This window comes from Gorilla gorilla, chromosome 17 (genome assembly GCF_029281585.2).
Source record: "Gorilla gorilla gorilla isolate KB3781 chromosome 17, NHGRI_mGorGor1-v2.1_pri, whole genome shotgun sequence".
Classification (NCBI taxonomy): Eukaryota; Metazoa; Chordata; class Mammalia; order Primates; family Hominidae; genus Gorilla; species Gorilla gorilla.
In genome coordinates this window covers 75337010-75364879 of record NC_073241.2, presented here as the reverse complement: position 1 = coordinate 75364879, position 27870 = coordinate 75337010, and the positions used below count along the sequence as shown (strand labels likewise).

Genomic DNA, 27870 nt, shown 5'->3' with positions numbered 1-27870 from the left:
TAAGAGAAAAGGCTTTTTAATATGAAAACTATGTATTTGGGCACAAAAATGCAACACACAGTAAGAAACCATATTCTATCAATTATGATATTCTGTAATCTAAGAACACAGAAAATTTTGTTATTAGGAAATGCCAAGAGGAAAAATAACTCTGTAAAGTCCTATTCGATTTACTTTGTTAGGGAAAAGGATGTTTATTTGGCTTTTGTCACAGTTCCATCATGTCTACTCTTCTTGTAAGTTCAGCTTCAATGCTATCCTACAGGAAGAAAGACATACCATAAATAAGGACATAAAACAGACGCTCTAACTTTTATTTAATGTTATTTAAAATAAGGGAAGCAAAAAAGGAAATATTAAAACAAAAAATTTTAAAAATACCATTATGAATATCAAATATGCTTTTAGATATTTCCTTGCTTTTACATCTCCCCTCTTCCCCTGCAAAAGCACTCAGACTCCTAAGTGATTCTAAGAAACACGTGAAGGGAAGGGAAAAAAGCCTTTAGAGAGAGAGAAATCTGTAACGACATATGAATAAATCTTTCCGGCCTTTGCTACTAAAACAATGTGCTTCCACAATGTCACTCACATCACCTCTTTTCTGTGTTTTTTTTTTTTTTTTGAGATGCAGTCTCACTCTGTCGCCCAGGCTGGAGTACAGTGGGATGATCTCGGCTCACTCTGCAACCTCTGCCTCCCGGGTTCAAGCAATTCTCTACCTCAGTCTCCCGACTAGCTGAGATTACAGGCGCCCACCACCATGCCCGGCTAATTTTTTTTTTGTATTTTTAGTAGAGATGGGGTTTCACCATCTTGGCCAGGTTAGTCTTGAACTCTTGACCTTTTGATCCACCCACCTTGGCCTCCCAAAGTGCTGGGATTACAGGTGTGAGCCACTGCACCTGGCCTTTTTTCCATTTTCATTGCCACTGTCCTCATTACTTCTTATCTGGCCTAAATAAGCTAATTGGTTTCTGCAATTTTCTTTCTCTCAATCTACCCTAAACAGTGGCTACAGAATAATCTTCTAAAGCACTAACCTGATCAAAATGTATAGCTTTGGCCAGGCACGGTGGCTCATACCTGTAATGCCAGCACTTTGGAAGGCCAAAGCAGGTGGATTACTTGAGGTCAGGAGTTGGAGACCAGCCTGGCCAACATGGTGAAACCCCGTCTCTACTAAAAAATACAAAAATTTGGCTGGGCACGGTGGCTCACGCCTGTAACTCCAGCACTTTGGGAGGCTGAGGCAGGTGGATCACCTGAGGTCAAGAGTTCAAGACCAGCCTGGACAACATAGCAAACCCCGTCCTACTAAAAATATAAAAATTAGCCAGGCGTGGTGGCAGGTGCCTGTAGTTCCAGCTACTCAGGAGGCTGAGACAGGAGAATCACTTGCACCTGGGAGGTGGAGGTTGCAGTGATCTGAGATCATGCCATTGCAATCCAGCCTGGGCAACAGAGCAAGACTCCATCTCAAAATAATAATAAATAAATAAATAAATAAATAAATAAATAAATAAATAAAAATGCAAAAATTAGCCAGGCATGGTGGTACACACCTGTAATCCCAGGTGCCCGGGAGGCTGAGGCATGAGAATCGCTTGAACCTGGGAGGCGGAGGTTGCAGTGAGCTAAGATAACGCCACCGCACTCTAGTCTGGAGGACAGAGCAAGATTCTGTCTCAAAAAAAAAAAAAAAAAAAGCATAGCTTTGATCATATTTCTCTTGAGCTTAAAAAACAAGGAAACACACAGCAGCTTTCTGTGGTCCCTACATCCTCTAAGTTCAACACTCTTTATATGTTAAGGCCTTCTACATCATAAACCAATTGACCTTTTCCAACTTTATCTTACATTTCATGTTTCTAAGCAGCCGGACTTTATCACTTGCTACAGCTTGAGTAAGTCCTCCATGTTTCAGCTTATATGCCTTTGCAAATTCTTTTTGCCTAGAATATTCTATATCTCTCAATATATCCCCCTTTTTCCACTAGGGAAATCTACACAAAATTTTAAAAGGCATAAAATACTACTATGTGTTTTTTTGTTTTTTGAGAGGGAGTCTTGCTCTGTCCCCCAGGCTGGAGTGCAGTGGCGTGATCTCAGTTCACTGCAACCTCCACCTCCCAGGTTCAAGTGATTCTCCTGCCTCAGCCTCCCAAGTAGCTGGGATTACAGGCACGCATCACCACGCCCAGCTTATTTTTGTATTTTTAATAGAGACAGGGTTTCCCCATGTTGGCCAGGCTGGTCTTGAACTCCTGACCTCAGGTGCCGCCCGCCTCGGCCTCCCAAAGTGCTGGGATTACAGGTGTGAGCGACTGTGCCCGGCTACTATATGTTTCTTAATGGAAAAAATATATACACACGTACACAGCCAAAAAAGTATTAAAAGATGCAGGAGAATGATACACAGTAACTTTAGGAGTGCAGTTTACCACTGAGGAGAAAGGAAAGAAGGATGAAGAAGACTTTAGCTATATTAGCATTTATTTTCTTTTTAAAAAAATCTGAAAAAATTACAGGAACTACTTACTAGCTCTCGCTTTGCTTCTTCAATTTTCACTTGAGCAAGAGATGGATTCTTTAAAAAAAAATAAAACAAGGAAAGGTTATATTGCCTCAATTCAGACCCAAGGAGAAAAATAATGCCATAATCCTTTTCAAAAGGCAAAAATCCTCCCAGAGGGATACCCAATGTATATATAACACTGAAATTTACCACTGACTTTAAACCTTTAAAAACCAACACATTATTATTATTATTATTTTTTTTTTTGAGATGGAGTCTCACTCTGTTGCCCAGGCTGGAGTGCAGTGGCTCAATCTCAGCTCACTGCAGCCTCTGCCTCCTGAGTTCAAGCGATTCTCCTGCCTGTCTCCTGAGTAGCTGGGATTATAAGCACCCACCACCACGCCCAGATAATTTTTCTATTTTTAGTAGAGACGGGGTTTCACCATGTTGGTCAGGCTGGTCTCGAACTCCTGACCTCATGATCCGCCCGTCTCGGCCTCCCAAAGTGCTGGGATTACAGGCATAAGCCATTATGCCCGGCCTTTTTTTTTGAGATGGAGTCTTGCTCTGTTGAGCAGGCTGGAGTGTGGTGGCACGATCTTAGCTCACTGAAACCTCTGCCTCCCAGGTTCAAGTGATTCTTCAGCCTCGGCCTCCTGAGTAGCTGGGACTACAGGTGCGCACCACTGGGTCCAGCTAATTTTTGTATTTTTAGTAGAGACGGGGTTTCACCATATTAGCCAAGCTGGTCTCTAACTCCTGACCTCAGGTGATCAGCCTGCCTTGTCCTCCCAAAGTGCTGGGATTACAGGCGTGAGCCACCGTGCCTGGCCTAAACACACTATTTTAATGGTCATATAGTACCCTCAGGGAAGGTTGGAGGAAATAATTGTTTTTTTAATTCGCGAAAATTATTACCGGCATTAAGTCTAAATAGGACTCCAATTTTTTCTTCAAAGGTATAGTCTGTTGCTTTAATCTTGCCAGTTTCTGGGGGTAAAAGAACACAGTCACAGAGTAATAGAAACATTCACAATGGAACTAATACTGTCCATTTCTGAAATAAAACACAACAAAGCATTAACATTAGTATATTTTAAATAACGTTATTGAATAAAAAGCTTCAAAGATAGACAAACTCACTCCAAATGGAAACAACACCTGTTAGATGCTTAAAATAGGAAAGTTATATTCTTATTTAATTATTATTATTATAATTTTTTTTTGAGATGGAGTCTCTCTGTGTTGCCCAGGCTGGAGTGCAGTGGTACAATCATGGCTTACGGTGGCCTCAAACTCCTCAGCTCAACCAGTCTTCCCGCCTCAGCCTTCCAGGTAGCTGGAACCACAGGCGTGCACCACCATGCCTGGCTAATTTTTTTTTTTTTTTTTTTTTGAGATAGAGTCTTGCTCTGTCACCCAGGCTGGAGTGCAGTGGCATGATCTCGGCTCACTGCAACCTCCGCCCCCTGAGTTCAAGTGATTCTTCTTTCTCCTGCCTCAGCCTCCTGAGTAGCTGGGATTACAGGCATGTGCCACAATGCCCGGCTAATTTTTGTATTTTTAGTAGAGATGAGGTTTCGCCATTTTGGCCAGACTGGTCTCAAACTCTTGGGCTTAAGTAATCTTCCTGCCTCTGCCTCCCAAAGTACTGGGATTACAGGTGTGAGCCACCATGCCTGGCCTTTGCTCCCATTTATTTACAATAGGATTGAAGTATGCTGTCTTAGAATAGAAAAGAATGTGATTAAGAGGAATCAAAACATAAAGGAGGCTGGGTGTGGTGGCTTACACTTCTAACCCCAGCACTTTGGGAGGCCAAGGTGGGACGATCACTTGAGCCCAGGAGTTTGAGACCAGCTTGGGCAACATAGCAAGACCCCCATCTCTATTTATTAAAACAAGGGGAAAAAAATGTAAAGGAAGAACTAGAATCCCAAATACATATTTATGAATTGTCAACATTAGATTCCAAGAACGAAGTATGAAAAACGTTAAGAATAATAAAACAAAACAAAACCCTCTATTTCTCTCTCTTCCCACCAAAACAGGTAAAACCTTTATATAACCTAAAATCCCAGAATTGCATTTGGTAACTACAGGAGTTTGGAGACCTGCAATTTACTGTCTACTGAAAGAGAAGAAAGGGGAGCACCTAGATGATTAGCTCATGGTCCTTCAATAAATTTGTTTAATAAATACTTCAATAATACATAAGTGACTCCAGCGGAGTTTCTAACTTATAATAAAAAGGAAACCATGCAAATGTGAGGGCATATACAGCTAAACAAGGAATAAAAGATATAAATACCAGTGAATATAAAGTACAAAGGTAAAGGAAAAGAAATCAGGTCCACAGTGAATAAAAGCCGAATAAAAAGAAACAAATGAAAAAGCAGACTGTGGAGTAAAATTTTAAAGAAAGTTAAATTAGGTTAAAATAAGCTCACCTCTGATAGTGCTACTAAGGACTGATGAGACAGAGAAGCATCCATGCCTCTGGCTGAAAGTTGCTCCTACAATTACCAAAAAAAGGAGTTCAGTTAAAAAATTATTTCAAAAGTGACCACCATCAAATATTTTTCTTTTTCTTCTTTTTTTTTTTGAGACCGAGTCTTGCTCTGTCACCCAGGCTGGAGTGCAGTGGCGCGATCTCGGCTCTCTGCAAACTCCGCCTCCTGGGTTCACGCCATTCTCCTGCCTCAGCCTCCTGAGTAGCTGGGACTACAGGCGCCCACCACCACGCCCGGCTAATTTTTTGTATTTTTAGTAGAGACGGGGTTTCACTGTGTTAGTCAGGATGGTCTCGATCTCCTGACCTCGTGATCCGCCCACCTTGGCCTCCCAAAGTGCTGGATTACAGGCGTGAGCCACCGTGCCCAGCCCATCAAATATTTTTAACATATAACACAGTAAAGAGGAGCTACAAGTATAAATGAAAAACTGTACATGTATCTAAGCATTTGTACGTTACATGTGAATCCTTTCCACACTCACGCATTTGTGACAAGATGGGTGCAGTGTGTAAGGCCTGAGTTTCAGAGCCTGAATGCCTGAGTTTGAATCTAGATCTGCTTACTGTAATAGCTATGTAATCTTGGGCAAGTTACCAACTTCTCTGTAGTCTTCTCATCTGTAAAAAGGGAATAATAATGCCTAGCTGTGAGGATGATGGTAAAAAATAAGGCTGAAGAGAGCTAACTATATTCGGTCCTTCATACAAACCTCTGCAGCCTTGATTCCAAATCTGAATTCCTCTGACTTTGCTTTTAGAAAGTCCATGTTCTGACGACGATTATCAACTTTGGCCCTTTCTGTAGACAGATGCAACTCTGCTTTCTTGACATCCCTTTAAAAAGCAAAATTAAAAACACTTTCTTCTTCTTCTTCTCAGTAAAAGTATTGTACAATAGAAACTCTACTACTTTTGGATTCAATGCTGGCTTGGCCAAGAGTTGGTAACCAGGTCATCTTCCCCTCCATGTTGCACTCTGGGTTTCTTTTTTTTTTAAGAGATGAGGTCTTGGTCTGTCACCCAGGCTTGAATGCAGTGGTGTGATCACTGCAGCCTCAAGCTCCTCGGCTCAAGTGATCCTCCCACTTCAGCCTCCCAAATAGCTAGGGCTACAGACACATGCCACTATGCCTGGTTAATTTTTAAATCTTTTGTAGATGGCCAGGCACAGTGGCTTACACCTATAATCCCAGCATTTTGGGAGGCCAAGGTGGGCAGATCACCTGAGGTCAGGAGTTCGAGACCAGCCTGGCCAACATGGTAAAACCCTGTCTTTACTAAAAATACAAAAATTAGCCAGGCATAGTGGCATGCGCCTATAATCCTGGCTACTCAGGAGGCTGAGGCAGGAGAATCACTTGAACCTGGGAGGCAGAGGTTGCAATGAGCTGAGATTGTACCACTGCACTCCAGCGTGGGTGGTAGAGTAAGACTCCATCTCAAATAAAAAATAATAATAAAATAAATAATTTTTTTGTAGAGACAGTTTCACTATGCTGCCCAGGTTTACAACAATTTTACAATTAATGTAAGCCAATTATTCTTGAAGAAAGTAAATCAGCCATTCATATACTTGGCAGCTCATATACTAAAATCAGAACGACACAGAGAAAATTAGAGTGGCCTCTACGCAAGGAAGATGGGTAAATTTGTGAAGTGTTCCATATTTTGTTTTGTGGCTTATCTAGAAATAATATGGAAAATATTGCTGTTATTTTTGGCAAAGAAAGTCAATTTTGTATAGTTTATTTCAACCTAAACTGTGAATTTTGTTTAAAAAAATAATAATAATAATTTAACATATCTGAAGCCAATTTGAAATAGGAGGTCCTAAATACCTCTGTACTAAATGTGACATGAAGTTCGAGACCAGCCTGGCCAACATGGTGAAACCCCGTCTCTGCTAAAAATACAAAGAAATTAGCTAGGTGTGGTGGCAGGTGCCTGTAATCCCAGCTACTTGGAAGGCTGAGGCAGGAGAATCACTTGAACCCGGGAAGCGGAGGGTGCAGTGAGCTGAGATCGTGCCATTGCACTCTAGCCTGGGTGACAAGAGAGAAACTCTGTCTCAACAAAATAAATAAATAAGTAAATAAATAAATAAAAATAAACATGACATGACAGTGCCTTGCACATATGTAGTCATTTGTTGAATAAATTTACATACCGTCAAATTACTTGTGCATATATACACATACTCCTGATCTATAGGCCCTAATCTCTGGGGCAAAAAGGAACTGAAAAAGGCCTAAAGTATCATAAGAGGGATACCATAGCTATAGCAAGAATGCACAACAAAACATAATGTGACTTTAAGTTGTATGGTAGTTTACAAGTATAAGAAAAATCACATACATTTTGAAAATTCTAAAACCCATATTATTTGTTTTTAAGAAAAGGCAAGAGGCTGGGTACGGTGGCTCATGCCTGTAATCCCAGCATTTTGGGAAGCCAAGGCAGGTGGACCACTTGAGGTCAGGAGTTCGAGACCAGCTGGCCAATATGGTAAAACCCTGTCTCTACTGAAAACACAAAAATCAGCTGGGCATGGTGGTGTGCACCTGTAGTCCCAGCTACTGGGGAGGCTGAGGCAGGAAACTTGCTTGAACCCAGGAAGTGGAGGTTGCAGTGAGCCAAGACTGCACCATTGCACTCCAGCCTGGGTGTCTCAGTGAGACTCCATCTCAAAAAGAAAAAAAAATAAGGTAAGAAATTGTATGAAGTAAAATTGTATGAAGTAAAAGCTGAAAAAGTCAGGCTGGGTGCAGTGGCTCATGCCTATAATCCCACCACTTTGGGAGGCCGAGGCGGGCGGATCACCTGAGGTCGGGAGTTCGAGACCAGCCTGACCAACGTGGAGAAACCCCGTCTCTACTAAAAATACAAAATTAGCTGGGCATGGTGGCTCATGCCTGTAATCCCAGCTACTCGGGAGGCTGAGGCGGGAGAATTGCTTGAATCCAGGAGGTGGAGGTTGCAGTGAGCTGAGATCGTGCCACTGTACTCCAGCCTGGGTGACAGAGTGAGACTCCGTCTCAAAAAAAAAAAAGCTGGAAAAGTCTATATCCAACCATCTCCAGCTCCACTAATCATTCAACTTAAAAAAATGTTTTATGGACCCCATTTCCTAATGTTTTTAAAATCACACCTACTGCCAAAACTAAATTTGACAATGTCCTATTACTCCCTTATTTATAAATTGTCACCACTCTGAACTCAATTACTTACTCTTGTAGACATTTTTCTAATACTAAAGTTGCAGTTAAATTTTTTTCAAGTTTTTCCAGTTCAATCTTGATTTCTTCACTTTTGGATTTGGTACGAAAGAGATCAGAGGTCAAATCATTCACTGCAGGGATAAAACTAAAAGAAGAATCTGGTCATATACATGGGCTTAATGGGCAATAATTATAATTACTCCTCATTGCTAAAAATGACTTTATCGCCCTGTAGATTTTTATATAACCATGCTGTTCATACCTTTATGCCTTTTTTTACACACTGTTCCCATTGCCTGGAATGCCCTTCTTCATTCGGCAAAGTTCCATTTGTTCCTTCAAAACTCAGATGAGCGTCCCTGTCATCCTGGCATTAACTACCTCCTTCTCTGTACTACCCAGCTATACCTTGTACATACTTTTACTGTTACAGCTGTCACACTATGATATAGTTACATTTCTATCTCCCTTATTTGACTGTAAGCAGAGACTGTTCTTTAAGGAAGTTACTATCGTATTCATCTCGCTTCCCCAGTTATAACAGAGCTATAGTAAGAAGGCACAAAACATAATGTGACTTTAAGTTGTATGATAGTATGTAAGTATAAAAAAAAAGTTTAAAAAATTCTAAAATACACATTATTTGTAAAAAAAAAAAAAAAAAAGGCAAGAAATTATATGATTCATCCCTGCTTCCCCAGTGCTTATACAACTAACATACAACTAGTATTTGTTATCTGCTGAACTTATTTAATTCAAGTCTAGATTTCTGCTGCCATACAGTAGGGATGCTCTTATACCTAAAACACTACTCTTTGAGCTTATATATAAATTGCCTTTAAATTGACAGGTAAGCTGTTCTGCTGTGTTGTTCTTTGACTATGATAAGTTGTATTAATATTCGTAGTTCTACCGGGCGCAGTGGCTCACGCCTGTAATCCCAGCACTTTGGGAGGCAGAGGTGGGTAGATCACAAGGTCCGGAGTTTGAGACCAGCCTGGCCAGCATGGTGAAACCCCGTCTCTACTAAAAATACAAAAAAATTAGCCAGGCATGGTGGCAGGCGCCTGTAATCCCAGCTATTTGGGAGGCTGAGGTAGGAGAATCGCTTTACCCCGGGAGGTGGAGGTTGTAGGGAGCCGAGATCACGCCACTGCACTCCAGCCTGGGTGACAGAATGAGACTCTGTCTCAAAAACAAAAACAAAAACAAAATATTAGTAGTCCTAGCTAAGATATGGCCAAAAGTGGTAGTCATATGAACTTTATAAGACTGGTTTTGAATCTCAGCTCTGCCATTTAGTAGCTCGGAGAAATTATTTAACCCACACCTCCTGATTCCTCTAAAGGTTGTTGGAAGAATCATGTTATTATACAAGTAAAATGCCTGTTAAAAAGAATGAAAATTCCTGACCTACTTAACAAAAAGGTAGACATAACCAAAATTTACTATGCTCAACCAAATCATTTAGCCTACTATCTTTCTTATTATACACAGGGAACAATGTGATACTAACCCCTTTCCAAATATACATGAGAACCACCCTTCATAAACCTAATCCTAGAAGAAGAAAATACTAAAAATTAACCAATACCATATTTATCCAAATTAATTATACTCACTGGCAAAGACATGAAGTAACTAAATTCAGTGCTTTGTATTTATTGCCAATTTTTCATATAGAATTATGCTGAGAACAAAAAGTCTTTAAGACCTTATAGCAGATATGATTGCAGAAATTAAAATTGTCATAAGAATTACCTAGCTAGCGAGGTATCCTTTGTTTCAAGGGCCACCGCACTGTCAACCAAAGCATTCAGATACCTGGAACCAGTGCTAGAGAGATTGGCGGGGGAAAAATTCACACTCTCCATGAGAAGGTCTTGAAGATACTTGGCTAAAAACATGAAAGAGTTCCATAGTGACTGTTTGCTTTTTTAAAAATTTTTAACAGCTTTATCAAGACATAATTCACATAGCATATAATCCACCCACCTAAGGTATGTATGTAATTCAGTGGCTTTTAGTTGTATCCCCATCAGTACAACCTATTCTTAAAAACATTTTCATCACTCCAAAAAGAAACTCTACATCCCTTAGTCATCACTTTATTTTTCTTTTTGAAATGGAGTCTCACTCTGTTGCCCAGGCTGGAGTGCAGTGGCACGATCTCAGCTCACTGCAACCTCCACCTCCCGGGTTCAAGTGATTCTCCTGCCTCAGCCTCCTGAGTAACTGGGATTACAGGCACCCACCACCATGCCCAGCTAATTTTTTTTGTATTTTTAGTAGAGATGGGGTTTCACCATGTTGGCCAGGCTGGTCTCAAACTCCTGACCTCGTGATCCGCCCACTTTGGTCTCCCAAAGTGCTGGAATTACAAGCGTAAGCCACTGCCCCCGGTTTATGTTTTCTTATAGAGACTAGATCTCGCTAGGTTGCCCAGGCTGACCTCAGGTGATCTGCCAGCCTTGGCCTCCCAAAGTGCTAGGATTACAGGTGTGAGCCACCATGCCCGGCCCCGCTTAGTCATCACTTCCTAATCTACCAACCCATGAAACCCTAGCAACCACTTCCTGTCTTTATTCATTTGCCTATTTGGGACATTTCATATGAATGGTATCATAAGATGCGTGGTCCTTTGTGACTAGCTTCTCTCACAATAGTATCAAGGTTCATCCATGCCACAGCATGTACCAGTACTTAATTCCTTCTTATGGCTGAGTAATATTCCATTATACAGACATATCACATTTTATTTATCCACTTAACCACTGATGGACATTTGGGTTGTTTCCACATTTTGGCTATTATAAATGCTGCTAAAAACATTCATTCAGTAAATGTTAGGTTTTGATATGAACATATGTTTTCATTTCTCTTGGGTATAAGTGGAATTGCTGGTCATATGTTAACTCTATGTTTAAACATTTTAGGAACTGTCAGATTGTTTTCCAAACTGATTGTATGATTTTACATTCCCACTAGAAGTGATGAAGGCTCCAATTTTCCACATCTTCTCCAACAGTTGCAATATGTCTTTTTGATTATAGCCATCCTAGTGACTGTGAAGTGGCACTGTGGTATTTGTTTTCTTGAGACAGGGTCTCACTCTGTCATCCAGGATGGAGAACAGTGGCACGATCTCAGATGATCCTCCCACCTTGGCCTCACAGGTACTTGTGGACCACTATACCTGGCTAATTTTTGTATTTTTTTGTGGAGATGGTGTTTTGCCATGTTGCCCAGGCTGGTCTTGAACTCCTGGACTCAAGCGATCTGCCTGCCTTGGCCTCCCAAAGTGTTGAGATTACAGGTGTGAGCCACTGTGCCCAGCCTAGCACTGTGGTTTTGATTTGAATTTCTCTGATGACTAATGATGCCGTGCTTTGTGACCATTTGTGTATCTTCGTAGGAGAAATGTCTGTGTATACCCCTTGCCCATTTTAAAATTGGGTTGTCTTTTTATTATTGAGGTTTTGTTTTTTGTTGTTATTTTTTTGGGGGGTCAGGGTCTTGCTCTGTCACCCAGGCTGGAGTACAGTGGTACAATCTCAGCTCACTGCAACCTCCACCTCCTGGGCTCAAGTGATCCTCCCACCTCAGCCTCCCAGGTAGCTGAGACTACAGGTGTGCACCACCATGCCTGGCTAATTTTGGTAATTTTTTAGAGATGTAGTTTCGCCATGTTGCCTAGGCTGACCTCAAACTCCTGGGCTCAAGCAGTCTGTCTGCCTCAGCCTCCCAAAGTGGTGGGATTACAGGTGTGAGCCACTGTGCCCAGGCTTTATTATTGAGTTGTAAGAGTTCTTTACATGTTGTAGATACAAGTCCCATATCAGATATATTTACAAATATTTTCTCCCATTCTGAGGACTGTCTCTTTTCATATTCTTTCTTTCCTTTCTTCCCTTTCTTTCTTTCCTTTTTCCCCCTCCCCTCCCCTCCCCTTCCCTTCCCTTTTTCTGAGACAGTCTCGCTCTGTTGCTCAGGCTGGAGTGCAGTGGCACGATCTCGGTTCACTGCAACCTCTGCCTCCCAGGTTCAAGTGATTCTCATGCCTCAGCCTCCCAAGTAGATGGGATTACAGGCATGTGCCACCACACCCAGCTAATTTTTGTATTTTTAGTAGAGACAGGGTTGGCCAGGCTGGTCTTGAACTTGAGACTCAGGTGATACACCTGCCTCAGCCTCCCGAAGTGCTGAGATTATAGGTGTGAACCACAACGCCCAGCCTGTCTTTTTATATTCTTGATGGTATCCTTTGAGAACAAAAGTTTTAAATTTTGATGATGTCTAATTTATATACTTTTTATTTTGTTGCTTGTGCTTTTGGCATCACATCCAAGAAACCAATGCCAAATCCAAGGTTACAAGGGTATATACCTTTGTTGCCTTCTATGCATTTTAGGTTTAGCTCATATTTTTTAGGCTTTTTTTTTGAGGCAGGGTCTCACTCTGTCGCCCAAGCTGGAGTGCAGTGGAATGATATTGGCTCACTGCAACCTCTGCTTCCCGGGCTCAAGCAATCCTCCCACCTCAGCCTCCCAAGTAGCTGGGACTACAGGCGTGCACCACCACCCCTGGCTAATTTTTTTTTTTTTTTTTTTGAGATGCAGTCTCACTCTGTTTTCCAGGCTGGAGTGCAGTGGCACAATCTCGGCTCACTGCAACCTCTGCCTCCCAGGTTCAAGTGATCCTCCTGCATCAGCCCCTCTAGTAGCTGGGATTACAGGGACATGCCACCATGCCTGGCTAGTTTTTGCATTTTTAGTAGAGATGGAGTTTCGCCATTTGGCAAAGCTGGTCTCAAACTCCTGACCTCAGGTGATCCACCCACCTCGGCCTCCCAAAGTGCTGGGATTACACCGCGCCTGGCCTTTTTAGGCGCTTTATTCATTTTGAGAGAATTCTTCTATTTTGTGTGAATTTGAGTCCAACTTCATTCTTGAGCATATGGATATCCAGTTGTCCCTTTTGTTGAAAAGGCTATTGTTTTCTCCGTTGAATTGTCTTGTTACACCCTTGTCAAAATTCAATTGACCAGGAGATCAACTTCCAGCATAATAGTGTGGGAGTTGGGCTGACCTGCTCTTCTGTGAAACTGGTGAAAATCAGAAGAAAGAAAGAAAACAAACCCAACCATTTAAAGCCTCTAAAAATGGTCCTAAGGGTACACAGCAAATGAAGAAACAACTATTCAATACAATCTATAAAAACTCAGTAAGGACACTGAGAATTTGTGGTATTTGAACCAAGACTCCTCCCTCCCTCCTCCCTTCCAGCTCACTGAGGTGGAGACTCCACTCCAGACAGCTGCAGTCAACATGGGGCTTTCTTTGCTCCCAGCTCCCAGCTCGAAGGCTTTCTTCCTGGCAGAAGCAAGACTTTAGTGTTTTTCATCCTGCCACTAGCTATCTGCTACTGCATCCAAGTCCCAGCGGGATGTGGTTGAGAGGTGTGTCTGCCCAGCCACTGCTCTTGGAATGGAAGCTCCTTGAGTAAGGCAAGCTGAGAATACTGGAGTCCCAATGGCCCTTGCTCCGGCTAGTGAGGTGGTGGTTCCACACCAGGAGAGGCAAGCCAAGAGGACCTAAGGCTGCCGCACTCCCTCTCTACCAAGCAGTTCCTATAGCTGGCATATCGCTCAGTGACAAACTTGACATTTTCCCTGCCTACCTCCAACCCCAACTCCAGAGTCTGGGTTCAGAGATTTTGCCTCATGGGAAAATCAAGTCATAAAACAGATGGCTCTCCATCTCTTCCCAAAGGAACTGACTACATTTGCAATAGAGCTTAGAAAGGTTCAAGCCTAAGGGCAATCTCAAAAAGAGTAGAAGTTGTGGTCAAAGAAATTGGGAGCAGATTCAAGATACAGGCTAAACTGTAGGGCAATTAGTTTGTAGTTAAGACATCTAGGAGAGCCATCCAGAAGATAAAACAAATATCTAACTGACCTCAGAAACTATTCCTCTAAGGGAGCTAGAATTTGATTGGAATTGCTCGTAGAGCAGTTTATGCCCAGGGCATTGTTGAAAACAACAGCTGTAAATTAGTGGAATTTTACAGTCAGGTGTGCTCAGTGAAAGAGAGGAAGTCAGCTTGACCCAAACACTGTCAACTCAGAGTGACCTTGGAGATACTCAAGTGTGTGTCTCCCTGAGGAGCAACATCAGGAGTTTAACACTGTTGGGGATAAACAGACTTCATTAAAATAATCCAGCTAGCGATCAGACAGGTAAGCCAATAACAATAACAGGAGGAAGTAAGATTAGTACCTAGCAAGGACACAATTTGTTGTCTGAAATGTCCAGTTTCCAGCAACAACAACAACAACAAAAAAGAGGAATGCAAAGAACAAAAAAGGAACTGTAATAGAAAAAAGCAAGCAACAGAAGCTGCCTGTGAGAATGACCAGATGTTGGCTTTATCAGGAAAAACTTCAAATATCCATAATAAGCATGTTCACAGAATTAAAGGAAACCAAATTAAAGAAGGAACATGAGGTAAGATGACAATGTTGCATCAAATAAAGAATATCAATGAAGAGAAAGAAATTGTAAGAAAAGAAGTAAATGGGAATTCTAGAGTGCAATAACTGAACTGAAAAATTCACTAGAGAGAATTAACACTAGATTTGCAGCGGCAGAAGAAAGAATAAGTGAACTTGAAGATAGATCAAAAGATATTATGGGCTGGGCATGGTGGCTCACGTCTGTAATCCCAGCACTTTGGGAGGCCAAGGCAGGCAGATCACTTGAGGTCAGGGGTTCAAGACCAGCCTGGCCAACATGGTGAAACCCTATCTCTATTAAAAATACAAAAATTAGGCTGGGCGCTGTGGCTCACACCTGTAATCCTAGCACTTTGGGAGGCTGAGGTGGGAGGATCCCTTGAGGCCAGGAGTTCAAAACCAGCCTGGCCAACATGGCGATACCCCGTCTCTACTAAAAATACAAAAATTAGCCAGGTGTGGTGACATATGCCTGTAAGTACAGCTACTCAGGAGGCTAAGACAGAATTGCTTGAGCTGGGGAGGCAGAGGTGGCAGTGAGCCGAGATCACGCTCCTGTACTCCAGCCTGGGTGACAGAGTGAGACTCTGTCTCAAAAATAATAACATTAATAATATAACAAGAAACAATGCTGAAAATTTACCATGCTCATTCAAAAGCAATAATATACACATTCAGGAAGCTCAACAAATCCAAGTAAAATAAATGTAAAGAGAACTACAAACAGACATATTAGGGTAAAAAATGCTGAAGTAAAAGAAAATCTTGAGGCCGGGTGCATTGGCTTATGCCTGTAATCCCAGCATTTTGAGAGGCCGAGGTGGACGGATCAGGAGATCAAGACCATTCTGGCTAACACGGAGAAACCCTGTTTCTACTAAAAATACAAAACATTAGCCAGGCATGGTGGCCCATGCCTGTAGTCCCAGCTACCCAGGAGGCTGAGGCAGGAGAATCGCTTGAACCCGGAAGGCAGAGGTTGCAGTGAGCCGAGAATGCGCCACTGCACTCCAGCCTGGGCAACTCCGTCTCAAAAAAAAAAAAAAGAAAATCTTGAAAGCAGCAAGACAAAAACTACCTGTTACTTACAAAGAAACCCCAGTAAGATTAATGCTGACTTCTTGGTGAAATAATGTAGGCCAGAAGACAGTGAAATAACACATTCAAAGTGCTCAAACACAAAAAAATCTTCAACCAAGAACCCTACACCTAGCAAAACTACCTTTAAAAAATGAAGGCACAGCCTAGGCAAAATAGCAAGATCCCACCTCTACAAAAAAATTTGAAAGGCCAGGTCGGTGACTCACGCCTGTAATCCCAGCACTTTGAGAGGTCAGATGGGTGGATCACCTGAGGTTAGGAGCTCAAGACCAGCCTGGCCAACATGATGAAACCCTGCCTCTACTAAAAATACAAAATTAGCCAGGTGTGGTGGCTCATGCCTGTAATCCCAGCTACTGGGAATCTGAGGCAGAAGAATCACTTGAACCCAGGAGGTGGAGGTTGCAGTGAGCCAAGATTGCGCCACTGCACTCCAGCCTGGGCAACAAGAGCGAAACTCCATCTAAAAAAAAAAAAAAAAAAACTTAAAATAAGCTGGGCATGGTGATTTACACCTGTAGTCCTATCTACTTGGGAGGCTGAGGCAGGGGGATCACTTGAGCCCAGAAGTTCGAGGCTGCAGTGAGCTATGATCACGCCACTACACGTCAGCCTGGGTGACAGAGCAAGACTCTGTGTCAAAAAAAAAAAAAAAAAAAAGACAAAATAAAGTCTGCTAGATAGAAAAAACAGAGAGAATCTGTTGCTAGCAGACTCAATTTACAAGAACTAAGGGAAGTTTTGTAGGCTGAAATCAAATAGCCCCAAATGGTAATCTGAATGCACATGAAAAAACAAAGACTGTAAGTAATGGTAACTATGGAATTATAAAGAGAGCATACATGCATATTTTTTCTACTTTCTTCCCTTAACTGATTAAAAAAGCAACTGAGGCAGGGCGTGGTGGCTCACACCTATAATCCCAGCACTTTGGGAGGCCGAGGTGGGCGGATCATGAGGTCAGGAGTTAGAGACAAGTGTGGCCAACATGGTGAAACCCTGTCTCTACTAGGAATACAAAAATTACCTAAGCGTGGTGGCATGTGCCTGTAATCCTAGTTATTCAGGAGGTTGAGTCAGGAGAATTGCTTGAACCCGAGAGGCGGAGGTTGCAGTGAGCTGAGATCGCACCAAAGCACTCCAGCCTGGGCGACAGAGCATGACTCTGTCTCAGGAGGAAAAAAAAAAGAAAAGAAAAAGAATACTCCACCCAACAAGAGAATATACATACTTCTCAAGGGCACATAGAACACTCTTCAGGAAAGAACAACTTTATGCTAGACCATAAAACAAATGTCAATACATTTAAAAGGATCAAAATAATGCAAGGTATTCTCTGGTCATAATGAAATGAAATGAAATGAGAAATCAATAACAGAAAGAAATTTAGGAGATTCACAAATATGTGTGATATAGTTTGGCTCCGTGTCCCCTCCTAAATCTCATGTTGAATTGTAATCCCCACATGTCAGGGGAGGGGACTGGTGGAAGGTGATTGGATCATGGGGGCGGACTTCCCCCTTACTGTTCTCGTGATAGTGAGTTCTCACCAGATCTGATGGTTCAAAAGTGTGGCACTTCCAGCTTCATGCTCTCTGTCTCTCTCTCCTCCTCTGGCATAGTGAGTAAGACGTGCCTTGCTTCCCCTTCACCTTCAACCATGATTGTAAGTTTCCTGAGGCCTCCTCAGCCACGTGGAACTGTGAGTCAATTAAATTTCTTTTCTCTTTTTTTTTTTTTTTTTGAGACGGAGTCTTGCTCTGTCGCCAAGGTTAGAGTGCAGTGGCGTGATCTCAGCTCACTGCAAGCTCCGCCTCCCAGGTTCATGCCATTCTCCTCCCTCAGCCTCCCGAGCATCTGGGACTACAGGCGCCCGCAACCACGCCCGGCTAATTGTTTGTATTTTTAGTAGAGACGGGATTTCACCGTGTTAGCCAGGATGGTCTTGATCTCCTGACCTTGTGATCCGCCCGCCTCGGCCTCCCAAAGTGCTGGGATTACAGGCTTGAGCCACCACGCCCGGCCTAAACCTCTTTTCTTTATACCCAGTCTCAGGTAGTTCGTTATAGCAGTTTGAGAACGGACTAATACAAAGTGGAATTAAACAACACACTCCTAATAACCAACAGGTAAAGATGAAATCAAACACATTAGAAAATACTTTGAGATGAATGAAAGTAGGTACAATGCAACAAAACTTATGAAATACATTGCAAATGGTATGTGGAGGGAAATTTATACTTGTAAATTCCTATTTTAAGAAAGAAGAACAATCTCAAATCAATAGCCTAACTTTCCATTTTAAGACACTGAAAAAAGAAGAGCAGACTAAACCTAAAGCAAGCCGAAGGAAGGAAATAATAAAAATTAGAGTGGGCCAGGAGTGGCTGCTCACGCCTATAAATCACAGCACTTTGGGAGGGTGAGGCAGGGTCAGAAGTTTAAGGCCAGCCTGAGCAACACGGAACACGGTGAAACACTGTCTCTAGTAAAAATACAAAATTAGCGACAGAGCGAGACTCCGTTACCAAAAAAAAAAAAAAAAAAAAAAGAAGTAAATTCCCTCAAATTGACAAACGGTGTCTACAAAAATCCCACAGCTAACATTACACTTGATGGTGAAGACTGGATTCTCTCTTGTCTAGGATTAGGGACAAGACAAGGAGTCTGTACTTGCCAATTCTATCCAACATCATATTGGAGGTTCTAGCCAGGGCAATTTCTTCTCATTTGCCTCCTCAAGTGACAAACAGGTGGCATGAAGAATGAATAGTTTCAATAGTTTCATTTGTATTCCTCATGATTAAAAATCTCCACACAGCCAGGCACGTGGTGTGCACCTATAATCCCAGCTACTTGGTAGGCTGAGGTGGGAGGATCACTTGAACCCAGGAGTTCAAGACCAGCCTGAGCAAAATAGGAAGACTGTCTCTCCACTATAAACAACAACAACAAAACTTCATCTAAAAGTTTTATGTCCTTTCCCAATTCCTGCAAATATTTCCAAAAGTTCCAATCTCATGTGCTGTAAAGAACTGTGCTTTGCAGAAATAAAAACTGCACCTAAAAAATGATTTGGATTATTTTTAACTCAAAGGTCATTCAAGTCCAGTGAGCTATAGATGGCATTACTACCCAGTTTTTAGAATCGCAAATGGAGGAAGCTGAAACTCTTTACCAATACACATCAATGTACACTTGTTATAAAGTTCCACATATTTTTCATTTTCTGCTCAACACTTTCACTGTATAAAAGAAGGAAAAACTTAGAAAAGAGAAGTAATGATGCACAGAGTTATCAGATCTCAATGGTGGCAATGCTCTTCTAGATACCTAGACATAAAAATTGTGTTAAACTTTTGCATACATTAGTTATAACATTTGTTATTTAATATGTATCACCCTGAAAGGTATTTAAGGACAGACATAAATAATTTTACTTTGAAATCCTTAGATTTTTGGTTACAGTATATGATAGACAAAAAAGAAAGCTCTTATAAAATGAGATTTTTCTGGGCTCCAAGTCCCTTTCTCTGTACTGTATTTTAATAATTACAAAAATAAAATCATTTAAAAATAAGACAATTTTAAAAGCACATATATGGGAGAATATGGCTATAAAGGAGTGGCACAGGGGAGGTTTTTGGGGTGATGGAACTGTTCTGCATCTTGATTGTGTGATTTCAGATTGTGGGAGTGGTTCTACACTCTAAGTGTATTAAAATGGTACAAAAAAATAAAAAGTCAATTTTACCGTATGTTAATTTTTAATTAATTAATTAATTAATTAATTAATTTTTTTTTTTGAGAGAGTCTCTGTTGCCCAGGCTGGAGTGCAGTGGTGTGATATCTGCTCACTTCAGCCTCCACCTCCCAGGTTCAAGCATTTCTCCCGCCTCAGCCTCCCAAGTAGCTGGGATTACAGGCACATACCACCACACCTGGCTAATTTTTGTATTTTTAGTAGAGACGGGGTTTTACCATCTTGGCCAGGCTGGTCTCAAACTCCTGGTCTCAAGTGATCCGCCCACCTTGGCCTCCCAAAGTGCTGGGATTACAGGCGTGAGCCACTGCACCTGGCCCTGCTGTATATTAATTTTTAAAAGAACACTGGAAAAATGCACATATGCAATAGAATCAAATATAAACTGCAGTATATTCAAAATATCATATGTAACAAATACCATACATCTGATTAAATATAGGGCAAATGCAGGCCTCACTTCCTCTCTTTGGTGTATTCTCGTATCTAAAAAGATTTTTGTCAATCTTTACTTTTGTGGTTTGTATTATGAAAACAATAGGCATCTTGAATGCACTTTTTCTTTTTTTCTTTCTTTTTTTTTTTTTTTGAGACGGAGTCTTGCTCTGTCGCCCAGGCTGGAGTTCAGTGGTGCGATCTCCGCTCACTGCAAGCTCCGCCTCCTGGGATCACGCCATTCTCCGGCCTCAGCCTTCCGAGCAGCTGGAACTACAGGCGCCCGCCACCACGCCCGGCTAATTTTTTGTATTTTTAGCAGAGACGGGGTTTCACCGTGTTAGCCAGGATGGTCTTGATCTCCTGACCTCGTGATCCGCCCGCCTCGGCCTCCCAAAGTGCTGAGATTACAGGCGTGAGCCACCGCGCCCGGCTTTGAATGCACTTTTTCAAACTATATATGCCCAGCAGAAAATTCTAATGCAATCTCCTGATACGTAGTCATAGAGTAATTTCGTCCAAGTCTCACATTTCATGGCCACCACCTCAGGTGTCCTGATAGGTCCGTATGACTAAATCATGGAGACTGGAAACAGAAAAAACAGATAGGTAAGTAAAAAACCACAAGGCATCTTGTGTGTCAGACTAACAAGTTTAGACTCTTTTAAGGCTTACTGTTTTGCTATCAGAGTACCAATAAGATATTTAGTATAATAACATTTATTATTTAGAGAATTACTACTGGCCAGGCAGGGTGGCTCATGTCTCTAATCCTACCACTTTGGGAGGCTGAGGCAGGAGGATCACCTGAAGTCAAGAGTTCGAGACCAGCCTGGCCAATATGGTGAAACCCTGTCTTTACTAAAACACAAAAATTAGCCGGGTGTGGTGGTGTAGGCCTGTAGTCCCAGCTACTTGGGAGGCTGAGGCATGAGAATCACTTGAACCCAGGAGATGGAGGTTGCAGTGAGCTGAGATCACACCACTGCACTCCAGCCTGGGCGACAGAGCAAGATTGTCTAATATATATATATATATATATATATATATATATATATATATATACACACACACACACATACATATACATATATATATAAACATAAAACAAAAAAGTTACTACTATAACAGAGTGGAAGAAAATCTGGGAAAAATAAAGGAGCAAAACAAGTAGTCTACAGTAAATTAATCCTGTATACTTTAGTGTTACAAAATTTGGTTACCTCTATTTATTCTCGTTCAAAACTCTGGACTTAATCTCACCTTCTGACTTGTATTCACTTGCTTTCTGCTTCAAGTCTTCTATTACCAGGTAGACATCCCTGTCCCGGACCCTGTTGCGTTCTGAAAGGTGATGTAAAATCTCTGTGGTCCGTGGGTTCACCTCATACTGTGGAATAGGATGATCTCCAAATATTTTTTTTAACCACGCAGCAACCTAACCATTAAAAGAAAGACAAATATTATAAGCCTTGTTTACTGTAATGGCTCGATGAGAATATGACAAAGAAGTGATCAAAAGCAAACTAAATGCTTTCTGTGACTATTTTGGAGTCCTACTTCACAACCTCACTTGTCTTTAGGGAGATACTAGATATCAGGAAATAAAAAGTGAGCAAGTACACAAAGAAACGTACAATACTGAAAATTACCAGAGAACAATCCCTTCTTTTCCAAATCTGCAAAAGCGGTACAGGCTAACAATTTGCCTCGCTTGAAAAACCTTAAAGCTTAATAGACCATAATAATGCGAACGCATTATTAGACCATGCATGGCCTGAAAAAAGCAATTGTCCCTCGATCACCAGAAGCCCCGCCGCGCCGGGAGGCTCCCAGTGTTGGGATGCAGGGCGCGGAAGCAGTTCAGATGTGGAAGCAGCCGGGCTGAGCAGCGAACCGGAAGGCGGGTTTGGCTTCATAAGTCCCACTCCAGAGTCTGTTGACACGGGCTGCTCAACGCCTCTCCCGGGCCAGATCCAAACAAGGGGAGGCCCGGGCAGGAAGGGAAAGGCCTTCAACAGCCTAAGCACGGGGGGCTTGCAGATAGTGACGGCGGCACTAAAAGACGGATGTATGGAATAGGGGAGAGAAAAGTAGACGTGGCGCGCACAGGAGACCCGCTGGCGGCGCGGAGGTGTCAAAAACGCGTTTTCCAGGAGGCCAACGATCCCCATTCCCGCCCCAGCACCTGCGTTTCTCTCTCCTCCTGCGGCTCCATAGCTGCGGCTCCCGCCACTTTACTAGGAACTCCTAGCGGGAGATGCGCCCCGCTCACTCCCTAGGCCCCGCCCACACGCCGTTGGCACCCGCCCCTCTCCGGGCCCGGGATTTCTGGGAGTTGTGGTTTTTCCTGAGACTCCTGGCCGTTGAGCCCCTGTGCAAGGCTGGTCGAAGGCTCTGGCATTGCAAGCCTCGCTTCGTTGCCACTTCCCAGCTCTTCCCGCCTTCCGCGGTATAATCTCCACTACGAGAGATAGAGCCGCCTAGAACCAGGTTGTTTTTTCTTTCTTTTATTTTTATTTCTTGTTTGAATCACTTGTTAAAAAAACGTACTTGAAACGTTTGGTTCTTGCTTAGCAAGATGTTTGTGTTTCTTCCACATTGATTGCATCCACTCAGAATTTATATTCTACCCTGGCAATATGAGCTGAGGCAATCTTAACTTGATCCGTTAGTTCCCCCAACCTAAAAACTAGGGACATTTTTTCTTTTTGAGACGGAGCCTCGCTTTGTCGCCCAGGCTGGAGTGCAGTGGCATGATCTCGGCTCACTGCAACCTCTGCCTCCCGGGTTCAAGCGATTCTTCTGTCTCAGCCTCCCAAGTAGCTGGGACTACGGGCAAGCGCCACCACGCCTGGCTAATTTTTGTGTTTTTAGTAGAGACGGGGTTTCACCATATTGGCCAGGCTGGTCTCCAACTCCTAACCTCATGATCCGCCCACCTCGGCCTCCCAAAGTGCTGGGATTACAGGCGTGAGCCAGCGCGCCCAGCTTTTTTTTTTTTTTTTTTTTTTTTTTTTGAGATGGAGTCTCTGTTGTTCAGGCTGGAGGGCAGTGGCACGATCTCGGCTCTCGGCTCACTGCCACCTCTGCTTCCCGGGTTCAAGCGATTCTCCTGCCTCAGCCTCCCGAGTAGCTGGGATTACAGGTGTGCATCACCACGCCCAGCTAATTTTTTGTATCTTAGTAAAGATGGGATCTCATCAGGTTGGCCAGGTTGGTCTCGAACTCCTGACTTCAGGTGATCCACCCGCCTCGGCCTCCCAAAGTGCTGGGATTACAGGCATGAGCCACTGCGCCCTGCCTTTTCTTTTCTTTTTGAGATGGAGTGTTTCTCTGTCACTCATGCTGGAGTGCAGTGACATGATCTTGGCTCACTGCGACCTCCAACCCCCGCCCCCAGGCTCAAGCAATTCTCCTGTCTCATCCTCTCTAGTAGCTGGGATTACAGGCTTGTGCTAGCATGCAGGGATAATTTTTTTATTTTTAGTAGAACGGGGGGTTTCACCACGTTGATCAGGCTGGTCTCAAACTCCTGACCTCAAGTGATCTGCCTGCCTCGGCCTCTCGGCCTCTCAGAGAGCTAGGATTACAGGTGTGAGCCAACACGCCCAGCCTAAAATGATTTTCTTTTCAAAGGAAACTTACTAGCAAGCCAAGCTTATTTATTATTTATTTTATTTTATTTTTAGAGACAGGGTCTTGCTCTTTCATCCAGGCTGGAGTATAGTGGTGATCACAGTTCACTGCAACCTTGAACTCCTGGGCTCAAGCAATCCTCCCGCTTTAGCCTCCTGAGTAGCTGGGACTATAGGCGTGCACCACCACACCCAGCTAACTTTTTGTATTTTTTGTAGAAAGAGGGTCTCACTATGTTGCCCAGGCTGTTTTTGAACTCCTGGCCTCAAGCGATGCTCCCACTTGGGCCTCTCAAAGTGCTGGGATTACAAGCATGAGGCACCACACCCAGCCTGTCTTGCTTATTCTTTTTGCTTCAAACATATCTCTGCTCTGGCTGGATGCGGTGCCTCACGCCTATATTCTCAGCACTTTGGGGGGCCAAGGCAGGTGGATCACCTGAGGTTAGGAGTTCAAGACCAGCCTGGCCAACATGGCAAAACCCCATCTCTACTAAAAATACAAAAATTAGCCAGCATGTTGGCACGTGCCTGTAATTCCAGCTACTTGGGAGGCTGAGGCAAGAGAATCACTTGAACCCTGGAGGCAGAGTTTGCAGTGAGCTGAGATTGAGACACTGCACTCCAGCCTGGGCGACAGAGTGAAAATCCACTACAAAAAAACAAAACAAAACAAAAACTAAATATATCTCTGCTCTGTAACCAAATTTCAGATAAACTGGTGCAGTCCTTCAGTATGGGGCAAAAAAAGTTATCTTTATGTCTTTTGTCCACTTTTATCACTACAAATTTTACAAAATATCCCTGCAATTTTTTTTTTTTTTTTTTTGAGATGGAGTCTTGTGCTGTTGCCTAGGCTGGAGTGCAGTTGAGCAATCTCGGCTCACTGCAAGCTCTGCCTCCCGGGTTCACGCCATCCTCCTGCCTCAGCCTCCTGAGTAGCTGGGACTACAGGTGCCCGCCACCACACCCAGCTAATTTTTTGTACTTTTAGTAGAGACGGGGTTTCACCATGTTAGCCAGGATGGTCTTGATCTCCTGACCTTGTGATCCGCCCACCTCAGCCTCCCAACATGCTGGGATTACAGGCATGAGCCACCATGCCCGGCCTTTTTTTTTTTTTTTTGAGACAGAATCTCACTGTGTTGCCCAGGCTGGAGTGCAGTGGTCACTGCAACCTCCATCTCCCAGGTTTAAGTGATTTTCGTGCCTCAGCCTCCTAAATAGCTGGGATTACAGGCATGTGCCACCATGCCCAGCTAAAGACGGGGCAGGGGGTGCGGGGATCTCGATATGTTGGCCAGACTCATCTTGAACTCCTGACTTCAAGTGATCAACCTGCTTCAGCCTCCCAAAGTGCTGGGATTACAGGTGTGAGCCACCACACCGGCTAATTTTGTTGTTGTTGTTGTTGTTTTGAGATAGTCTCACTCCTGTCGCGCATGCTGAAGTGCAGAGGCGCAATCTTGGCTCACTGCAACCTCCACCTGGCTCACTGCAACCTCCACCTCCTGGGTTCAAGCGATTCTCCTTCCTCAGCCTCCTGAGTAGCTGGGGTTACAGGTGTGCACCACCAACCCCAGCTAATTTTTGAATTTTTAGTAGAGACGGGGTTTTGCCATGTTGGCCAGGCTGGTCTTGAACTCCTGACCTCAGGCGATCTGCCCGCCTTGGCCTCCTAGTGTGCTAGGATTACATGCGTGAGCCACCATGCCCGGCCTTGTTGTTTTTAGAAACCATATTTTTTCCTGTTAGCTTGTGAAAGTTGATTGGGTCATTCTTGTCATCCCCAACTAAAACAGTGTCGAGAGGTAAAGGGAAAAAAAAGCACTCAGGGCACATAGCATTGCTCCAAAAATGTAATTATCTGTAAGCCTGGCTGCTGAAACTGCCCACTATAACCTAAACCAGTTTTTTGTTTGTTTGTTTGTTTTGAGATGGAGTCTCTGTCGCCCAGGCTGGAATGCAATGGCATGATTTTGGCTCACTGCAACCTCTGCCTCCAGGTTCATGTGATTCTCCTGCCTCAGCCTCCCAAGTAGCTGGAATTACAGGCACCCGCCAACATACCCAGCTAATTTTTGTATTTTTAGCAGAGACAGGGTTTCATCATGTTGGTCAGGCTGGTCTCGAACTCCTGAGCTCAGGTGATCCACCCGCCTCGGCCTCCCAAAGCGCTGGGATTACAGGCGTAAGCCACCGTGCCCGGCCGATCTAAACCAGTTTTATCTAATTAGCTGCTAAAAACAACCTGCAGTGACTCTAAGAATCATTTTACCTAGTTGCCATTACTTGCCAATCAAAACTTGCCAGCTCCCCAAAACTGTACTAGTGACAATGAACTTTCTTAAAGAACAATATGCAACAGTTCTCTTTTTTTGTTGTTTGTTTTGATATAGGGTCTTGCTTTGTTGCCCAGGCTGGAGTGTTCCGGTGTGATCACAGCTCACTGCACCCCCAAACTCCTGGGCTCAAGTGAACCTCTCATCTTGGCTTCCCAACATGTTGGGATTACAGGCATGAGCCACTGTTCCTGGCTATATTTCTCTTTTACAAAAATAAAACCTCTAACCATCTGTTTGTTCTTCTGACATACCAAAGACCACCCTGTTTGTGTGTATGCCCTGAATGGCAATTGTTGCTTCCCAAATGTTTTAAATTTAGAGATTTGTCTCTGTATTTTATTTTACTTGGACAGCCTTTTTCTTTTTCTTTTCTTTTTTTCTTTCTTTTTTTTTTTCTTAGATGGAGTTTCACTTTTATTGCCCAGGCTGGAGGACAGTGGTGCAATCAGGGCTCACTGCAATCTCCGCCTCCCGGGTTAAAGCAATTCTCCTGCCTCAGTCTCCCCAGTAGCTGGGATTACAGGTGCCCGCCCCCATGCCTGGCTAATTTTTGTATTTTTAGTAGAGATGGGGTTTTGCCATGTTGGCCAAGCTGGTCTCGAACTCCTGACCTCAGGTGATCCACCTGCCTCAGCCTCCCAAAGTGCTGGGATTACAGGCGTGAGCCACTGCGCCTGGCTTGGACAGCCTTTTTGTACCCGATTCCCAGGAGAACTGCTGCTCTATTTTCCCATGGCTTACCTTGAAAAGAGTAGAATACTAGAGAAAAGGATGGCTAATCACGTGTTTACAAGCCATGTTTCAGGAGATGACCCTTGTAGCCCGGATATTTATTTGTCTCACCAAAATTCAGGTTCTAGGTGTAAGCCAGGATTTGGGGGATGGAACTGAAAATGCTTCTCCAAACAGTGAAAAGTGGGCCCAGCACAGAGGCTGAGGAGGAAGGATCACTTGAAGCCAGGAGTTCGAGACCAGCCTGGGCAACATAGTGAGACCTCCCCCGACGCCCTGCCCACCGCCGCCGTCTTTACAAAAAAATTAGCCAGGCATGGTGGTGGGACCACAGGGGCGCAGGCTGAGGTCGGAGGATTGCTCCAGCCCAGGAGTTCCAGGCTGCAATGAATGGTGATAAACCCACTGCACTCTTTCCTGGGCAACAGAGTGAGACCCTGTCTTAAATAAAATAAAATAAATAAAAAAAAAGAAAAGTGAAGGCAACGTTAATAAGTGTCCACTATGACATAATAACCAGCATCACACACACACACAAATCCTGCATATATCACAAAAATCTCAGTATGGTAATTCTGTGGAGAAAAAAAAAAGCCCATCCAGGTAAGCATAGAAAGTGTTTTTTCATCATCTCCCTTTGACTCCAAATGAAGAAGCAGAGTTCCCAATGGCATGAAACTAGATGTTGGCAGAGGAAAAAGCGAGTCCTCGTCCTATCCTGGTGTAAGACTTCTGATTCTGGACAATTCTCAGTAGGATTGGCAATGACTCTTCTAGGCCTCCTTGTGATTGTTGATATATTTTTTTTAATTTAAAGTTCCGGAATACATGTCCAGGACGTGCAGGTTTGCTACACAGGTAAATGTGTGCCATGGTGGTTTGCTGTAACTATCATCCCATCACCTAGGTATTAAGCTCCGCATGTATTAGCTATTTATCTTGATGCTCTCCCTCCCCAGGTTATCAGGATTTTTAAACAGTTTGCTCTAATTCACTGACAGGATTCTTTTAGAATGAATCTAAAAAAGCTGGGAATCTTTAACCTGAGCGCAGATCGGATCACCTGGAACGGTGCTGGTGTTTGTTAA

At 43.2% G+C, this 27870-nt stretch overlaps 1 protein-coding gene and 1 non-coding gene across 3 annotated transcripts; one reads left to right on the top strand and one right to left on the bottom strand.

Moving 5' to 3' along the window:
- On the bottom strand, positions 1-27864 carry HAUS1 (HAUS augmin like complex subunit 1). 2 transcript variants are annotated; one of them, XM_063699189.1, is made up of 9 exons: positions 27846-27864; positions 21331-21505; positions 10016-10151; positions 8265-8399; positions 5747-5870; positions 4972-5037; positions 3440-3511; positions 2543-2590; positions 1-259 (listed from the first exon to the last, which is right to left on the bottom strand). In XM_063699189.1, the coding sequence occupies exons 3-9, from the start codon at positions 10126-10128 to the stop codon at positions 209-211; spliced, it is 609 nt and encodes a 202-aa protein (XP_063555259.1). In that variant the 5' UTR covers positions 10129-10151; positions 21331-21505; positions 27846-27864; the 3' UTR covers positions 1-208. The 2 variants fall into 2 exon arrangements, with proteins under 2 accessions (XP_063555259.1, XP_018869376.2); XM_019013831.3 differs by lacking the exon at positions 27846-27864 and adding an exon at positions 22256-22375.
- On the top strand, positions 6604-6707 carry LOC115931542 (U6 spliceosomal RNA). The gene has a single exon (XR_004068010.1). It is a non-coding gene; the product is annotated as a U6 spliceosomal RNA (small nuclear RNA).
- Positions 27865-27870: the final 6 nt, after the last annotated feature.